Consider the following 19,420-nt stretch of genomic DNA (forward strand, 5'->3'; position numbering starts at 1 on the left):
CAGAGGGCGGCGGCTTAGCGTGTGCAATGCTGCTAAAAGCAGCTAGCGAGCGAGCAACTCGGACTGAGGGCCAAGGTTTCTGCAGTTCACAGAACTGTAATGTATATATACGAATAATAAGATTTTACTTACCGGTAAATCTATTTCTCGTAGTACGTAGAGGATGCTGGGACTCCGTAAGGACCATGGGGAATAGACGGGCTCCGCAGGAGATAGGGCACTTTAAGAGAGCTTTGGATTCTGGGTGTGCACTGGCTCCTCCCTCTATGCCCCTCCTCCAGACCTCAGTTAGAGAAACTGTGCCCAGAGGAGATGGACAGTACGAGGAAGGATTTTTGTAAACCTAAGGGCGAGATCCATACCAGCCACACCAATCACACCGTATAACTTGTGATAAACTACCCAGTTAACAGTATGAACAACAACATAGCCTCGGGTCAACCGATAAACTGTAACATAACCCTTATGTAAGCAATAACTATAAACAAGTCTTGCAGAAGAAGTCCGCACATGGGACGGGCGCCCAGCATCCTCTACGGACTATGAGAAATAGATTTACCGGTAAGTAAAATCTTATTTTCTCTATCGTCCTTGAGGATGCTGGGACTCCGTAAGGACCATGGGGATTATACCAAAGCTCCCAAACGGGCGGGAGAGTGCAGATAACTCTGCAGCACCGATTGAGCAAACAGGAGGTCCTCCTCAGCCAGGGTATCAAACTTATAGAACTTTGCAAAGGTGTTTGACCCCGACCAAGTAGCTGCTCGGCACAACTGTAATGCCGAGACGCCTCGGGCAGCCACCCAAGAAGAGCCCACCTTCCTAGTGGAATGGGCCTTAACCGATTTATGCAATGGTAATCCTGCGGTAGAATGTGCCTGCTGAATCGTGTTACAGATCCAGCGAGCAATAGTCTGCTTTGAAGTAGGAGCGCCAACCTTGTTGGCCGCATACAGAACAAACAGAGCTTCAGTCTTCCTGATCCTAGCCGTTCTGGTCACATAAATCTTCAAAGCCCTGACCACATCCAGGGACTAGGAATCCTCCAAGTCCCGTGTAGCCACAGGCACGACAATAGGTTGGTTCACATGAAAAGATGAGACCCCTTTTTGGCAGAAATTGAGGACGAGTCCTCAACTCTGCCCTATCCACTTGAAAAACCAAGTATGGGCTTTTATGTGATAAAGCCGCCAATTCTGAAACACGCCTTGCCGAAGCTAATGCCAATAACATGACCACTTTCCACGTGAGGTATTTCAACTCCACTGTTTTGAGTGGTTCAAACCAAGGTGACTTGAGGAAACGTAACACCACGTTAAGATCCCAAGGCGCCACCGGAGGCACAAAGGGAGGCTGAATATGCAGCACTCCCTTCACAAAAGTCTGTACTTCAGGAAGAGAGGCCAATTCTCTTTGAAATAAAATGGATAAGGCCGAAATTTGGACCTTTATGGACCCTAATTTTAGGCCCAAATTCACTCCTGTTTGAAGGAAGTGAAGTAGACGGCCCAAATGGAACTCCTCCGTAAGAGCAGCTCTGGCCTCACACCAAGAAACATATTTTTGCCATATACGGTGATAATGTTTCAACGTCACGTCTTTCCTAGCCTTGATCAGGGTAGGAATGACCTCCTCCGGAATCCCTTTTTCCGCTAGGATCCGGCGTTCAACCGCCATGCCGTCAAACGCAGCCGCGGTAAGTCTTGGAACAGACAGGGCCCTTGCTGCAGCAGGTCCTGCCTTAGAGGAAGAGGCCACGGATCTTCCGTGAGCAACTCTTGCAGCTCCGGATACCAAGTCCTCCGTGGCCAATCTGGAACAATGAGGATTGTTCTGACCCTGCTTATTCTTATTATTCTCAACACCTTGGGTATGAGAGGAAGAGGAGGAAACACATAGACCGATCTGAACACCCAAGGTGTCACCAGAGCGTCTACCGCTACCGCCTGAGGGTCCCTTGACCTGGCGCAATACCGCTTTAGCTTTTTGTTGAGACGGGATGCCATCATGTCTATTTGAGGCAGTCCCCACCGACCCGTGATCTGTGCGAAGACTTCTTGATGAAGTCCCCACTCTCCCGGATGCAGGTCGTGCCTGCTGAGGAAGTCCGCCACCCAGTTGTCCACCCCCGGGATGAACACTGCTGATAGTGCGCTTACATGGCCTTCTGCCCAGCGTAGAATCCTGGTCGCTTCTGCCATGGCCACTCTGCTCCTTGTTCCGCGTTGGCGGTTTATATGAGCCACTGCCGTGACATTGTCTGACTGAATCAGAACCGGTTTTCCCCGAAGCAATTCTTCCGCTTGACGCAGGGCGTTGAATATGGCCCTCAACTCCAGGACGTTGATGTGGAGACAAGTCTCTAGATTTGACCAGCGACCTTGGAAATTTCTTCCCAGTGTGACTGCTCCCCAGCCTCGGAGGCTTGCGTCCGTGGTCACCAGGACCCAGTCCTGAATGCCGAACCTGCGACCCTCTAGTAGGTGAGCACTGTGCAGCCACCACAGGAGAGATACCCTGGTCCTGGGAGACAGGGTGATCCTTTGATGCATTTGTAAATGGGACCCGGACTACTTGTCCAAGAGGTCCCATTGAAAAGTCCTTGCATGGAACCTGCCGAAGGGGATGGCCTCGTATGAAGCCACCATCTTCCCCAGAACCCGTGTGCAATGATGCACTGAAACCTTTTTTGGCTTTAATAGGTTCCTGACCAGGGCTATGAGCTCCTGAACCTTTTCGATCGGAAGAAAAACCTTTTTCTGGTCTGTGTCTAGAATCAGGCCCAAAAAGGTCAGACGCTTTGTAGGGACTAGCTGGGACTTCGGTATATTGAGAATCCAGCCGTGTAACTGCAACGCCTTCATGGACAGAGACACGCTGTCCAGCAACTTCTCCCGAGATCTCGCCTTTATGAGGAGATCGTCCAAGTATGGGATAATTGTGACACCCTGCCTGCGCAGGAGCACCATCATTTTCGCCATTACCTTGGTGAAAATTCTCGGGGCCGTGGAAAGCCCAAACGGCAATGTCTGAAATTGGTATTGATAATCCTGCACTGCAAATCTCAGGAACGCCTGTTGAGGGGGGAATATCGGAACATGAAGGTAAGCATCCTTTATGTCCAGGGACACTATCCAATCCCCCCCCTCCAGGCTGGCGATGACCGCCCTGAGTGATTCCATTTTGAACTTGAACCTCTTCAAGTACAGGTTCAGGGATTTTAGGTTTAAAATGGGTCTGACCGAACCGTCTGGTTTCGGGACCACAAACCGGGTTGAGTAATATCCCTCTCCTTGCTGGAGATGAGGAACTGTGACAATCACCTGTTGAATATACAATTTTTGGATTGCTGCCAACACTAGCTCCCTCTCTGACGGGGAAGCCGGCAGAGCCGATTTGAAAAACCGTCGAGGAGGCAAGTCTTCGAATTCCAGCCTGTATCCCTGAGAAACAATCTCTAATGCACAGGGATCCACCTGCGAGTGAACCCAGACATGGCTGAAAAACCGAAGACGAGCCCCCACTAGATCTGCCTCCCCCCGGGAAGCCCCAGCGTCATGCGGTGGACTTTGCAGATGCAGGGGAGGACTTCTGCTCCTGGGAACTAGATGTGTGCAGCTTTTTTCCCTTGCCTTTTCCTCTGGCAACAAAGGACGATCCCCGTACCTTCTTGCTCTTATTGGAACGAAAGGACTGCATTTGATAATGAGGTGCCTTTTTTGTATGCTGCGGGGGGACATAAGGTAAGAAATTCGACTTACCAGCCGTAGCAGTAGAGACAAGGTCCGAGAGGCCGTCTCCAAACAACTCCTCCCCTTTGTAAGGCAAGGACTCCATATGCCGCTTTGAATCGGCGTCTCCCGTCCACTGTCGGGTCCACAAGAGCCACCTAGCAGAAATAGACATAGCGTTTATTCTGGAGCTTAATAAACAAATGTCTCTTTGAGCATCTCTCATATACAAGGCAGCATCTCTGATATGCTCTATGGTCATTAAAATGGCATCCCTATCTTAGGTGTCAATCTCCGTAGATAAGGAATCTGCCCATGCCACCACAGCACTACAAACCCAGGCCGACGCCATAGCCGGTCTAACAATAGTACCTGAATGAGTGTAAATGTGCTTCATGGTAATTTCCTGCCTGCGATCAGCAGGATCCTTGAGGGAAGCCGTATCCTGAGAAGGCAGTGCCACCTTTTTGGATAAGCGTGTCAGCGCCTTGTCTACTTTAGGCGAAGATTCCCATCGTATCCTATCCGTTTGTGAAAAAGGATACGCCATAAGAATCCTTTTGGGAACTTGTGGTCTCCTATCTGGAGATTCCAAAGCCTTCTCGCACAATTCGCTCAGCTCAAATGAGGACGGAAAGGTGACCTCAGGCTTTTTCCCTTTATACATGTGTACCCTCGTGTCAGTAATATGCAAAACCTCTTTAATGGCAATAATCATGTACCGAATACCTTTTGCCACTCTCGGCTGTAATTTTGCATCTTCATAGTCGACACTAGAGTCAGTATCCGTGTCGGTATCTGTGTCATCGATCTGGGATATGGTGCGCTTCTGAGACCCCGAAGGTCCTGGCGTCACAGGGACAGGCATGGTCTGGCTACCTAACTGATCCCTAGCTTCAGCCTTGTCTAACCTTTTATGCAATAGATTGACATTTGCATTTAAGACATTCAGCATATCCACCCATTCCGGTGTCGGCATTGCCGACGGCGACATGACATTCAAGCACTCCCCCTCCACATTAAGCGAGCCTTCCTCATCAAACATGTCGACACACGCGTACCGACACACTTCACACACACAGGGAAACTCTTTTCTGAAGACAGTATCCCCTTTAAGGCCCTTTGGAGAGACAGAGAGAGAGTATGCCAGCGCACACCTCAGCGCTATACCCCTGGAAAAAAAAACACAGAATCCCCTTTTCCAGAAGCGCTGAGTAGTAATAAAACGCCAATTATGTGCCCCCCCCCCCTCTACTTCAAACCCCCTTTCACCGTGTTTAAAGCAGGGGAGAGTCCGGGGAGCTTCCTCTCAGCGGTGCTGTGGAGAGAAAATGGAGCTGGTGAGTGCTGAGGGAGAAGCCCCGCCCCCTCGGCTGCGGGCTTCTGTCCCGCTCAAAGTTATTAAAAAATGGCGGTGGCTCTTTTATATACATGTACAGTGCCCACCTGTACATGTATATTGTCTTTTGCCATAAGAGAGGTGTTATATTGCTGCCCAGGGCGCCCCCTCTGCGCCCTGCACCCTTACAGTGACCGGAGTGTGTGAGGTGTATGGGAGCAATGACGCACAGCTGCAGTGCTGTGCGTTACCTCAGTGAAGCTCTGAAGGCTTCTGCCGCCTGAGACGTCTTCTGACTTCGTTTCTTCTGGCTCTGTGAGGAGAACGGCGGCGCGGCTCTGGGAGTGAACGCCCAGGACGAACCTGTATTCACCCCCTCTGGAGCTAATGGTGTCCAGTAGCCGAGGAAGCAGAGCCTATCATTTAAGAAGGTCTCCCCCTCTCTCCTCAGTCCCTCGATGCAGGGAGCCTGTTGCCAGCAGTGCTCCCTGTAAAAATATAGAAAAAATCCAAACAAAAATGCTTTCTAGGCAGAGAACTCAGGGGTGCTCCCTGCAGTGCACCCATTTCCCACTGGGCACAGTGTAAAAACTGAGGTCTGGAGGAGGGGCATAGAGGGAGGAGCCAGTGCACACCCAGAATCCAAAGCTTTCTTAAAGTGCCCTATCTCCTGCGGAGCCCGTCTATTCCCCATGGTCCTTACGGAGTCCCAGCATCCTCAAGGACGTTAGAGAAATTTTATTTCTCAATAATTTGCATCCTGTTTATACAGTATAATGATTATTAGTGCGGTCCTCCAAGAATAGCTATTCATTGTAACACAAGAAAAGAGGAAACGGAACAGCTTTTTGGAGTGAGGCACTCAAAGAAGGATCACTGTAGCTAGATACAGGAGTATTGAAGGTTGCAAATAATAGAATATAACTTTTAAAGATAAATATAGAACATAAATATAAAAAAATGTCAAAGCAACCTCAAGTAGCATTTTTGTAAATGATCCCTAATAGACTGTAGAAACGCATATAATAAATCAGGAAAATACATGAGCAAAGGTGCCTATAATGCAACAATCAGATCAAAAACACAAATATCCAGGGGGAAAAATTAAATCATAATTGTATTACCAGGTAAAATCAAAATGGTGTCCTTTGAAGTAAGGTCACATGGGATTGGTCTGATCAAGTGTTTGAGCAAAATTAATATTAAATGTGATGTGTTTTTAGTTTCTCTGTGATTGGCTCAAAAGGCCAATATATAAGGTCTGATCGGCACAAAATATGTTAAGACTTAGTAATAAAAACAATCCAAATCTGGTTTCTGGTTCTGTGTCCCCACAAAAGCGGAGACAGGGTCAGATCCCCAGTAAGGATGACATACCTTAGACCTGGGGGTAAATTTACTAAGATGGGAGTTCTATTTAAGATGGGATGTTGCCCATAGCAACCAATCATATTCCAGGTATTATCTTCTAGAGAGTGCTAGATAGCACACAGTGGCTGCCTGTGTGATCACAAAAGAAAAGCCTACCTGAAGCAGGTGAAACAAAATCCCCTGTAAAGATGCCCATACACCTAAAGATTTATCGTCCAATCTGGCTGGTTGGAATGAAAATCTGGTAATGGATGGGAGCAAATGACAGTTGACCATTTTTAATTTCCATTACCAGATTTTCATTCCAACCAGCCAGATTGGACGATAAATCTTTAGGTGTATGGGCATCTTTACAGGGGATTTTGTTTCACCTGCTTCAGGTGATGGGCACCTTAAGTTGCGCTTCGCAATGGATTTTCAAGGGACAATAGGTTAACCTGGGGTAAATCCATTAGCCGCAGTTAATTGGATATCCCCAATAGTGGTACAATTTGCTGGCACTGAGCTGTTAATCGTGTCACTCACATCAGTCACAGTAGGTATGATGCAGATCAAGAGAAAATGCACTAGCACTTTATTCATGCACTGTGGACGTGGTACACAGATGTGGACGGGCTACAAGCAATCATTCTAGCATGGCAGCCAAACAGGGAGTGGAGGATGAAGTCACCACTTTTCTATTACAATGCGATAATTACGACACGCTAAGTTTCTCTGATCTGGAGGCTGAAAGCATCTTGAACAAAGAGTCAGCTTTTGATGATATACCCATCACCACCAATGATGATGCATTCAGGGAATTGCTTAAACTAAAGAAACGTGAAGTGGACTATCTTTACCATAGTCGGACGTTATCTGACTATTTCCGTGCCAAACAAATACAGAGAGGCTTTCGTGTGCACAATGCACCTACCATAGGAAGGCACAACATCAGCTTTTGCAAAAGGTGGATTGCAGTGCTGAATAAGTGCTCCATGGACCTTCTCCTCCTCGTAATAGAGGAGTCAACACGGGAATACAAATTAACAAGGGAGAATATAACCAAATATGAAGCTGAACAGGCAGGCCTGCTAACACAGGATCCTGCGAGTGTTACCAAACTTGGTGAGCAAGTGGAACAATATTGACGGGAGCTGCTTAAATTCAAACGCGAGAAGCTACACAAAGTGCAACAGGATTATGCGCAACACCGAGTCTATTCGTGGCTTGGGGCTATTGGCAATCCACCTTCCAGATTCTGGCGGCGAACTCCAGGGATCCATACCGCCACAACATCAGCAAGCGATTCGGATGATTTCACTAGTACCAATGCGGGCGGTACTGCCAGGATGACCCCTTTAGGGGTAAAGACTCGGGATGTGCTAGCTGCCCGAGAGGCAGGCCTACCAGACGGGGGGGCCAAACAAGGAGGAAAAAGAAGGGGGAGACCACCCAGAGCAAGGAGGACGTAATTTTTAACCTGTCTTCAAACCCGTTATCCCCTGCGGAGGTAAGCGTGTTGTCAAAAGGCTTAACATTTGTTCCCATGAACAAACCTAACCCTTTCCAATGGAAGGTAGATATGTTTAGACTTAATCGGACACTTAAATTGAAGGAACACTTTGGGAAAGCCACCAGTAAACAAGCAATGAACACCCTCCCAGACAGGGTCAAAAAATTGGGACCAAGTTCCAAATTTGATCCATTGTCAAACAATGCCTCCCTAAAAACGTTTAATAGATTGTTGGAAGATTCAACTAATTAGGAGAAAACACCGGTGGTATATAATAATCTTACACCAAATGAACATACGGCCCTTAAAGCATTGAGTTCACGTCAAAATATCATTATACGTGGGGCTGATAAGGGGGGTGCCATAGTTGTGCAGAATACCACGGACTATATAAGTGAATGTAATCGCCTTTTGAATGATACCACCACATACTGCCAACTGGATGGTGATCCCACAGAGAGCTATAAGAAAGAGCTTAAAGCGTTATTACAGTGTGCACTTGAGCAGGGACATATTACATCAGTCATTTTCCTGAAACTTTTTAATGAGTTCCCTATTGTCCCGGTATTTTATACCCTGCCAAAAGTACACAAGGACGCACAGAGACCACCGGGGAGACCCATTATTTCTGCCCTTGGGTCTCTGTGTGAGCCTTTAGCGATTTTTCTGGATACTTTTTTGCAACCCTGTGTACAACATACGTTTTCTCATCTAAAAGATCCCAATACTCTCTTGAGAAAATTTCTTAACATTGAGTTGGTACCCAATGAAGTATTAATGGCCACTATTGACGTAACCAGTCTGTATACCTGCATCCCGCGTGGTGAAGTGGTGAAGGGTTACAAGCTGTTAGACATCTCATCACGGGTAATGCATGGTATACAGGTCCTGATAAAGATTTTTTTATACAACTGCTGGAATTTACTTGGTACATAACTATTTCTTGTTCAATGATAAGTTCTGGCGCCAAATGACTGGTTGCGCCATGGGATCGGCGGTGGCGACGGCCTTTGCTAATTCGTATATGTGGGAGGTGGAGCGTGGATTGTTTTATGAAAATCAGAGTATATCTAGTGATATCTTTTTATACCATCGTTATATAGATGATCTTTTAATATTTTGGCAGGGGAGTGAAAAAGCGTTGCATGATGTCATTGCCGCACATAATGCATCTAATAGCTAAATTAAATTAACGATGAATTGTAGTTATACACATGTGAATTTCCTAGATATGACGATTTCATTAAAAGATGGCAAAATCATGACGGATCTGTATGTCAAGCCCACGGATCGGAATATGATCCTGCATCATGACAGTTTCCACCCCACTCCCTCGATTAAAGGTCTACCATACTCCCAGTTTCTGAGAGTATGTAGAATCACAAGTGAGGCATCCAATCTGAAAAAACAATTGGATATTATGGAGAATAAATTCCTGGCCAGAGGGTATCCAGCGGCCCTACTAAAAACAGCCAGAATTAAGGCCATGACACAAGAGAGAACAGATTTGATACTCAAAGAGTCTAGTAGAATGACACTGGAGAAAATACCATGGGTGAATACTTACGACACTAAAAGTAGGTACACTAGCAAAAAGGCAAAATCCCTGTGGCCCGTAATTACCTCTGACCCTGAGTTAAAAATGCTGAAGGATACAGCCATTATGCCCAGCTACAGACGGGGAAGAAACATTAAAGACCAGGTCGTAAAAACAGACCTAAGTAAATTTAAAAATCAAGCCCTCAAACACTTTTTAAGTCGTGGCAATGGCTGTTTCAAGTGTATAGGGTGCACTACATGCACATATATGTCAGCTAGTGATGTTATTCTGCACCCTCACTCGGCTAAAAAATACACAATTAATTGGCCTTTATCCTTTCACTCCAAGTTTGTGGTCTATGTGATCATCTGCCCATGTGGGCTATATTATGTGGGCAAGACGGAGTGCCAGTTTAAAGTCCGTATGGCACAGTACCGGCAGGCCATTCGTGCTGCCATAGAAACGGGTAACAGTGAACAACCAGTGGCACGGCATTTTGCGGTATGGAAACATAATATGGCCACTTTAAAATATCGCATTATAGATCACGTGCCTGAATCCATACGGGGGGGTAACAGAGCCAAAAAATTACTCCAATTAGAATCTAGGTGGATCCATAGATTGGATACTCTATGACCAAAAGGGCTGAATGAGACACTGGGCCTTAGCCACTTCCTTTAAACGGCGAAAATGTATGTTTATCAATCTGAAAGTAATGACTGCTAAGTTATATTGAACAAGTTTTCACACTAAGTGGTGCTGTTACTAAATGTACTGCTGTTGTTTACAAAAAGAGGTGCAGTTTTATTGTTTTTATGCCTTGTCAGTACATCTGTGTAATGTTTATATGTTCTCTCTTTTTTAACTTTATGTCACTAAGTGCTTTTTATGTAATTTGGTAATGCACTAAGGAGGAATTTCATGTGGATATGAATCAGCGCTTTTAATACACTTTACACAGAGCCACTTTATAAATTTTACCTGATGTTTACTTTATGCACCTTTAATGTTAAGCCAGGTGGCTTCCAAAAGCACTAGATGCACTTTCTATCCCCAGAGTGGGTCTTACTCTAAATAAGCTTTTTTGATTAATTATAATATAGAATAAGACATAATGACTTGGAAATTTCTGTCACGGAGTGCTGATTATTGGTCCCATTGATGATCCTCTGTTTTGTTTACAGCATCACCGTGGTTACCAGCCAGGGACCCGTTTTGTCACTTCCGCAGGAAGTGACATACCCGGAAGTGAGGGAGGCGGAGCCAGGTATGCTGGGACTGCGGTCACTTTCTGCACTGTTTGTTCATCCTGATGAAGGAGATTTGTTCCCCGAAACGTTGATGTGATGTGATGATTTAAATACATACCAGTTTGCTTTTCAACAAATCTCTGAGTGCCGCCTCATTTTTTGATCTACATATGGGGGTTGCCAAACACAGATGGAGGGCACCAGAGTAAGCAAGCCCTAGGGGGCATCCAGAGTGCCGGCGTTACGCTGTATGGATATATATATATCTAAAAAGGGATAAGACCTTTCTCGCGCTATATAGTATGGGAGGCTACACCTTAGGGAAAGATACCCCCTGTTAGATGGGATATGATATTGAAAGAAATAGAGAAAAGATTTCCCCAGGGAGCTTATCGTCCTTTGATATGCACAAGTTTACTGATACAATCTTAAAATTGAAGTTTTTTTTATTGTTATTTAAAACATACAATTGGTAAAAACTGTTTGACAATTTGCCCAAGTTGACAATAAACGGTATTTGTACAGACAATAGTTGTGTTGATATTAATCCATTTCAGTCAAAAACAATAAATGTTCCTTCTTGAAGCAATGACAGAGACCCTGTCTTAACCCAACGCGTTTCGTCCTACAGACTTCATCAGGGGTATAGTATGGTCAAAGGATCACAATATGGACAAATATCTTTCGTGTCTTCAAAGGCAATTTAATAATATTAAAAATTGGTGTTGGACCAGATTTCACCGTATGGAATATCGATAGTGCCTCTCTCCAGTTAGTAACACTCTAAGCTGCTGCAGCTTAGAGTGTTACTAACTGGAGAGAGGCACTATCTCAAGAGGTTAGCCCTATTCAAACTCCGCTTGGTTGTAATCCAGTAATTAGCTGCTCTATGTGCTTGATTTTACCAATATGGTTTGAAATTAATTTTCTTAACCAGGCCTTACTTAGTGGATAATCACCAAATGGGTCATATCTAATTCCAATCGATATTTCATACGGTGAAATCTGGTCCAACACCAATTTTTAATATTATTAAATTGCCTTTGCAGACACGAAAGATATTTGTCCATATTGTGATCCTTTGACCATACTATACCCCTGATGAAGTCTGTAGGACGAAACGCGTTGGGTTAAGACAGGGTCTCTGTCATTGCTTCAAGAAGGAACATTTATTGTTTTTGACTGAAATGGATTAATATCAACACAACTATTGTCTGTACAAATACCGTTTATTGTCAACTTGGGCAAATTGTCAAACAGTTTTTACCAATTGTATGTTTTAAATAACAATAAAAAAAACTTAAATTTTAAGATTGTATCAGTAAACTTGTGCATATCAAAGGACGATAAGCTCCCTGGGGAAATCTTTTCTATATATATATATATATATATATATATATATATTAGCTGAATACCCGTGCTTCGTTACGGAATTTAAAGAATAATGCCAGTCTTTGTCCAGGCCGCACCTCTGGGCTTCCCCGGATTAATGCTGTCAAAATGTGGTGCTGAGGAGAATAATCTGCCTCCTTCTCTGCCCCGCCTCTGATGCTGGCCTGCTCAGTGCTGTACATGCTGGGACAACAGGCCAAGCTCCACCCGCTGTGTGTTAAATATGTTAGGTTTGCAGGCTGACTCTATGTCAAAGGGCCCTAGGTCTCCTTGCTTAGCTTTGAAACTAAAGTATGCCTCTGCCCCCACCCGTGTGTGCATCTGCCCTTACCCGTAGGTGCCTCTGCTCCTACCTATATGCCTATGCCCCTAACTTTGTGTGCCTCTGCCCCTACCCATGTTTGCCTCTATCCTCATCTGTGGGTGCCTCTGCCCCTACCCTTGTGTGTCTCTGCCCCTACCAGTGGGTGCCTCTATCCTTACCTGTGGGTGCCTCTGCCCCTACCCGTGGGTGCCTCTGCCCCTACCCATAATTGCCTCTATCCTTACCTGTGGGTGTCTCTGTCCCTTCCTGTGTGTGCTTCTGCCCTACCCATGGGTGCCTCTGCCCCTACCCGTGGGTGCCTCTATCCTTACTTGTGGGTGCCTCTGCCCCTACCCATGTGTGCCTCTGCCCCTACCCGTGAGTGCCTCTGCCCTTACACGTGGTTGCCTCTGCCCCTACTGTGTGTGCCTCTGTGTAGCTGAATGCCCATGCTTCGCTACGGAATTTAAAGAATACCAATCTTTGCCAGGCTGCACCTCCGGGCTTCCTCGGATTGATGCTGTCAAAATGCTGATGTCGAGGAAAATAATTTGCCTCCATCTCTGCCCTGTCCCACTTCTGATGCTGCCCTGCTCAGTGCTGTAAATGCTGGGACGACAGGCCAAGCTCCACCCGCTGTACTGTATGTTGTATATGTTAGGTTTGCAGGCTGCCTCTATGTCAAAGGGCCCTAGGTCTCCGTGCTTAGCTTTGAAACTAAAGTATGCCTCTGCTCCCCCCCCCCTCACCCCCTGTGTGTGCCTCTGCCCCAACCCGTGTTTGCCTCTATCCTAAACTGTGGGTGCCTCTGCCCCTACCCGTGTGTACCTTTGCCCCTACCCGTGGGTGCCTCTGTCCCTACCTGTGTGTGCCTCTATCCTTACCTGTGGGTGCCTCTGCCCCAACCCATGTGTGCCTCTGCCCCTACCCATGGGTACATCTGCCCCTACCCGGGTGTGCCTCTATCCTTACCTGTGGGTGCCTCTGCCCCTACCCGTATGTGCCTCTGCTCCTACCCATGGATGCCTCTGCCCCTACCCTTGGGTGCCTCTATCCTTTCCTGAGGGTCCCTCTGCCCCTACCCACATGTGCCTCTGCCCCTACCCGTGGCTGCCTCTTCCCATACACGTGGGTGCCTGTACCCCCACCCGTGTGTGCCTCTGCTCCTACCCGTCGGTGCTTCTGCCCTTACACGTGGGTGCCTCTGCCCCTACAAAGGTGTGACTCTGTGTAAATTGCTCCAGGTATTCCAGATTTACGCCGAAAAGTGTGGATTTTTACATGTCACCCCCTTTCCACCCCCACCCCTAGGGGTGCTAGGGGTGTGTTAGTACCACAGTATTTTGTCCAGATTGTAAGTCATATGTGTACCAAGTTTGGTGTAAATTGCTCCAGGCATTTCAGAGTTATGCTGGAACATACTTACATATACACACACACACACACATCCATTTTTAGATAGATAGATAGATAGATAGATAGATAGATAGATAGATAGATAGATAGATAGATAGATAGATAGATAGATAGATAGATAGATAGATACTTCTTGATCAGACCGGCATTCTCTCCTATGTAATATATATCGGTTTGGTGCTCTCTGTGTGGGTAATGATATCCACAAAGAAATCAGCGGCACTCCAAGTCTTGTAATTCTTTTATATTAGATGTTAACATGCATGATATTTACCATATCATACAGGTTATCATGCATGTTAACATCTAATATAAGAGAATTACAAGACTTAGAGTGCCGCTGATTTCTTTTTGTACAGTGTATATATATATATATATATATAAAATATATATATATATATATATATATATATCAGCGGCGTTTCTACAGAGGAGGGGACCCGTGTGCAGACTCCGAAAAATGGCCGCCGTGCCATTTTTCCGGAGTCCTGCGCATGCGCTGTAGACTCTAGAACTGTGCCAGAGTCTCTAGCGCTCAGTGCGCTAGCAGCGGCGGTGACGGCTACGGGAGAATAGGGGGCCCACACACAGTCACCGATGGACGCCGGAAAGGTAAGTATAGAAGAAATGAGTGCAGTGTGTGCGGTGTGGGCCCCCTCTGGTCCCAGGGGCCCGTGTGCACCGCACACACTGCACTCATTATGGATACGCCAGTGATAGATATACATATATATATATATATATATATATATACACACACACATACACATACACACACACACACACACACACACACACTGTAGTAAATCTGTGAGAAAGTTTGCATGATTTACATCAAAGAACAATCTGTATGTTTAGTGAATGTGTCACTCCTACATGTGACCATAGAAAATATGCACCTTGTATATTGGGGGAGAAAGAGCTATTGTCTAGGTTCCAGTTACATCGTAATGGGGCATTGCCTGAAGGCAGTGTTTTGTGATAGGCATAAACTCCTGTGTTTCCCATACTCACCACAAAGAGAGGTGTCTTCTCTCTGTCAATCGGGCGGTTGACATATACCTGACCAGTCTGATCATTGATATGGAATAGACCAATTTCAGGTGGTTCATCGACCCCAGGACCACTGATCAGATACCTGATAGAATAGTTTTCTGCCCTGTCGTTGAACAGCTGGAAATATTTCACAATTAAAAATAAGAAAAGCATACAACACAATGTAAATCCTTTAGTCTCTATGGGGGAGATGTACTAAGCAGTGAAAACAGTGGAGAAGTGAGCCAGTGGAGAAGTTTCCCATGGCAACCAATCAGCATTGATGTAATATTTATAATTTGCATACTATAAAAGTATACAGAGCAGCTGATTGGCTGCCATGGGAACTTCTCCACTGGCTCACTTCTCCACTTTTATTACTGCTTAGTACATCTTCCTCTATGTATTTTGTTTCATAAAATAAAACATAAAAGGAAGACAATGGGGGTAATTCTGAGTTGATCGCAGCAGGATCTTTGTTAGCAGTTGGGCAAAACCATGGGGGTCATTCCGAGTTGTTCGCTCATTATATTTTTCTCGCAACGGAGCGATTAGTCGCTAATGCGCATGCGCAATGTCCGCAGTGCGACTGCGCCAAGTAAATTTGCTATGCAGTTAGGTATTTTACTCACGGCATTACAAGGTTTTTTCTTTGTTCTGGTGATCGTAATGTGATTGACAGGAAGTGGGTGTTTCTGGGCGGAAACTGGCCGTTTTATGGGTGTGTGCGAAAAAACGCTACCGTTTCTGGGAAAAACGCAGGAGTGGCTGGAGAAACGGAGGAGTGTCTGGCTGAACGCTGGAAGTGTTTGTGACGTCAAACCAGGAACGAAACTGACTGAACTGATCGCAGATGCCGAGTAAGTCTGGAGCTACTCAGAAACTGCTAAGAAGTGTCTATTCGCAATTCTGCTAATCTTTCGTTCGCAATTTTGATAAGCTAAGATTCACTCCCAGTAGGCGGCGGCTTAGCGTGTGCAAAGCTGCTAAAAGCAGCTTGCGAGCGAACAACTCGGAATGAGGGCCTATGTGCACTGCAGGGGAGGCAGATATAACATGTGCTGAGAGAGTTAGATTTGGGTGGGGTGTGTTCAATCTGCAATCTAAATTGCAGTGTAAAAATAAAGCAGCCAGTATTTACCCTGCACAGAAACAAAATAACCCACCCAAATCTAACTCTCTCTGCACATGTTCTATCTGCCTCCCCTGCAGTGCACATGGTTTTGCCCAACTGCTAACAAAAATCCTGCTGCGATCAACTCAGAATTACCCCCAATGACTGATGATTACTGTGATAGAATAGAACTGGTTTGTATAAAAACTGTAAAAATATTGTAAGGCTCTCATATTATATAAATATTCTTGTATTGTTCACTACACACACAATGATGTGGACTGAACTAGTAATTATGAGAAAGTAGCCTATGATGCCACTAGTTACCAGAGACCTCCCTGAGGCATGAGCCACATTTGTAAAGTTTATGTTATTGGTGGTCATTCCGGGTTGATCGCTTACTAGCAGTTTTTAGCAGCCGTGCAAACGCTATGCCGCCTCCCACTGGGAGTGTATTTTAGCTTAGCAAAAGTGCGAACGAACGTATCGCTGAGCGGCTACAAAGTTTTTTTGTGCAGTTTTAGAGTAGCTCAATACCTAATCAGCGCTTGCGATGACTTCAGACTGTTCAGTTCCTGTTTTGACGTCACAAACACGCCCTGCGTTCGCCCTGCGTTCGCCCAGCCACGCTTGCGTTTTTCCTGGCACGCCTGCATTTTTTCGAACACTCCCTGAAAACGGTCAGTTGACACCCAGAAATGCCCACTTCATGTCAATCACTCTGCGGCCAGCAATCCGACTGAAAAGGATCGCTAGACCTTGTGTGAAACTACATAGTTCGTTGTAATAGTACATCGCGCGTGCGAATTGCGCCGCATACGTATGCGCAGAAGTGCCTTTTTTTTGCCTCATCGCTGCACAGCGAACAAATGCAGCTAGCGATCAACTCGGAATGACCACCTTATTTCTAACACTTAAAATGAAACTGTTACTTACATTGATGGGATCACTACTTTTTAAGAATCCGTTTTTTATAATTACGCTGCATGACTTTATAATACATGGGATTATGAATGACAAGGTTTTACAGATATTAGATGTTATATATAAGTACTGTCACCATAATCCCTTTATGCTGGTAAGAGAACTCTGAGATTAGTGTTTATGTAATTTCCTATGATACAGATGTATTATGAACTGGCAGCCCAGACCGACCTCTTCATCTGGGAAGGGGGTGGAAGATCTTTCCTCTCTTTCGTCCTAGAGGATGCTGGGGTCCACATTAGTACCATGGGGTATAGATGGGTCCACTAGGAGCCATGGGCACTTTAAGAGTTTAATAGTGTGGGCTGGTTCCTACCTCTATGCCCCTCCTACCAGACTCAGTTTACAAAATGTGCCCAGTGGAGCCGGTCACAGCTAGGGGAGCTCCATAGGAGTTTTTCTAGTTTTATTGTTTTAATTAGAGTTAGGCACAGGGAGGCTGCTGGCAACAGCCTCCCTGCTTCGTGGGACTTAAGGGGGGAGTAGTGTCCAACCCTCTGAGGTTAATGGCCACTATCTCCGCTGAGAGGACACTGAGCTCCTGAGGGTGATGATCGCAAGCCCCCGAGGCGACCGCTCACTCCCGCAGCACTGCCGTCAGCCCCTAACAAAGCCAGAAGATGTCGGTGGTGAGCTGGACACCGGGGCCCCGACAAGTGGGGATCCGGTGAGAATGGTGGCATCATGGTGGGAGCACAGTGCTGAGGCTGCGCTCCGGAGGGCTCAGAGGTACAGAGTGCGGCGCCGTGAGGGGCGCCCTGGGCCAGCGCAATACCCTTACACTGGTCACAGAAGCTATCAGGGACACTGTACTGCTGCTAGCAAGCAACCATTACCTCAGGCCAGTATAATCTGTAGAAGTGTGGGAAGATGCACCATTTTGGGGGCGGAGCTTCTCAGAGCGGATCCAGCACCATTTTCTCCCTGCAGATCACACTACAGAGACATTGACAGGGAGCGCTGACCCTCCACATAACTCCAGCTATCCTGTGCGATACCAGGGGGTTATAGAAGGGGGGGAGAGTGTTCACATTACTGTGTAGTCTATTAAGGTTGCACAGTCAGCGCCAGGCATTTATTATATAACTGTCTACTGGGGCGCTGTGTGGGTGCTGGCTCCATAACTCTGTGTCTCTCTGAAGGTACTTGGGGGGAAACTGTGTCTGACATTTTCCTGTGTGTGTGTATGCTATATATCTCACATTACCATGTCTAGGGACTCTGTATATTGTGCTGCAAAGTATGTATTTTCTCCAGAAGAGTCTATTCCATGTACTCAGGAATGCAATACACTGTTTCAGCCCTCTGAACCCGAACCCAAGTGGGTGGCTTCTATGAAGGGTATGATAGCCCAGATTTCATCTAGGATAGCTCATTATGAAACTAAAACACAGGTTTTAAAAAAACTCTGTAGAGGTTTTGTCGTATTCTACTCCCACTACCTCAACAATCTCTCCTAGTATATGCCCAAAGAAGCGTGCTCTTGCCCAGGTAATGCAAGTCGACACGGATACCGACTCTGATACGGGTGACGGTGATGGGGACATACTGCGGGGGGAGGCATCCCTTGCTAAAGGGGTGCAGCTAATGATTGAGGCCATTTGGGACGTTTTACACATTACTGACAAGGTACCTGAACAGGTCGAGGAGGCTTTCTTTATACACAATAAGAAAGTCTCCCTTACCTTTCCTGCGTATAGGGAATTAAATGCATTATTTGAAAAATCCTGGGAAAACCCAGAGAAAAAATCCCAGATCCCAAAGAGAGTTCTGGTTGCTTTTCCTTTCCCTTAAGAGGATAGGAAAGAGTGGGAAAACCCTCCTATAGTAGACGCTTCTGTTTCTAGATTGTCTAAAAAGGTGGTTTTACCTGTTCCTGGGTCTACCGCTTTGAAAGAGCCACAGTAAAGTGGTCGCGCAGGTTACTAGGGGATTTAGATTTTATGGATAGAAGTGACATTGAAATGTTTTTACGTCACATACAGGATTCTACGGGTTTCATGGTGGAGGCCGTGAAGGACCTTGGTAATCTGACTGCACAGACGTCTTCCATGGCTGTCTCGGCACGCAGGGGACTATGGCTGCGCATATGGTCTGCGGATGCGGAATCAAAGAAGAGTGTGGAGAACCTACCCTTCACAGGTCAGGCTCTATTTGGGGAAGCTTTGGATGCGTGGATCTCCACAGCAACCGAGGGTAAGTCAGCCTTTCTTCCCTCAGCCACTCCGACGCCAAAGAAATCCTTCTCTGCGTATACAATGCAGGCCTTTTCGGACCGCAAAGGTTAAGAAGTCCAAGTCCCCTTCCACTTTCTTCAGAGGTGGTCGGGGAAAATTAATAAAACCTGCACCGGCAGGTTCCCAGGAACAGAAGCCGGGTTCTGTTTCCTCAAAATCCTCAGCATGACTGTAGACCTCCCAGTCTGGAGGTCGGGGAGGTGGGAGCACATCTA

General features: G+C 46.1%; 1 protein-coding gene across 2 annotated transcripts in view; it reads right to left on the minus strand.

The window, feature by feature from the left end:
* The window catches only part of LOC135055367 (cadherin-like protein 26), a 235,248-nt gene that overhangs the window by 85,063 nt on the left and 130,765 nt on the right, over positions 1-19,420 (minus strand). For both annotated transcript variants that reach the window (XM_063959336.1, XM_063959335.1), the window contains exon 4: positions 14,850-15,008. In XM_063959336.1, coding sequence (XP_063815406.1) covers positions 14,850-15,008 — 159 coding nt within the window. The remainder of the gene's footprint in view (positions 1-14,849; positions 15,009-19,420) is intronic.

Source organism: Pseudophryne corroboree, chromosome 3, assembly GCF_028390025.1.
Source record: "Pseudophryne corroboree isolate aPseCor3 chromosome 3, aPseCor3.hap2, whole genome shotgun sequence".
Lineage (NCBI taxonomy): Eukaryota > Metazoa > Chordata > Amphibia > Anura > Myobatrachidae > Pseudophryne > Pseudophryne corroboree.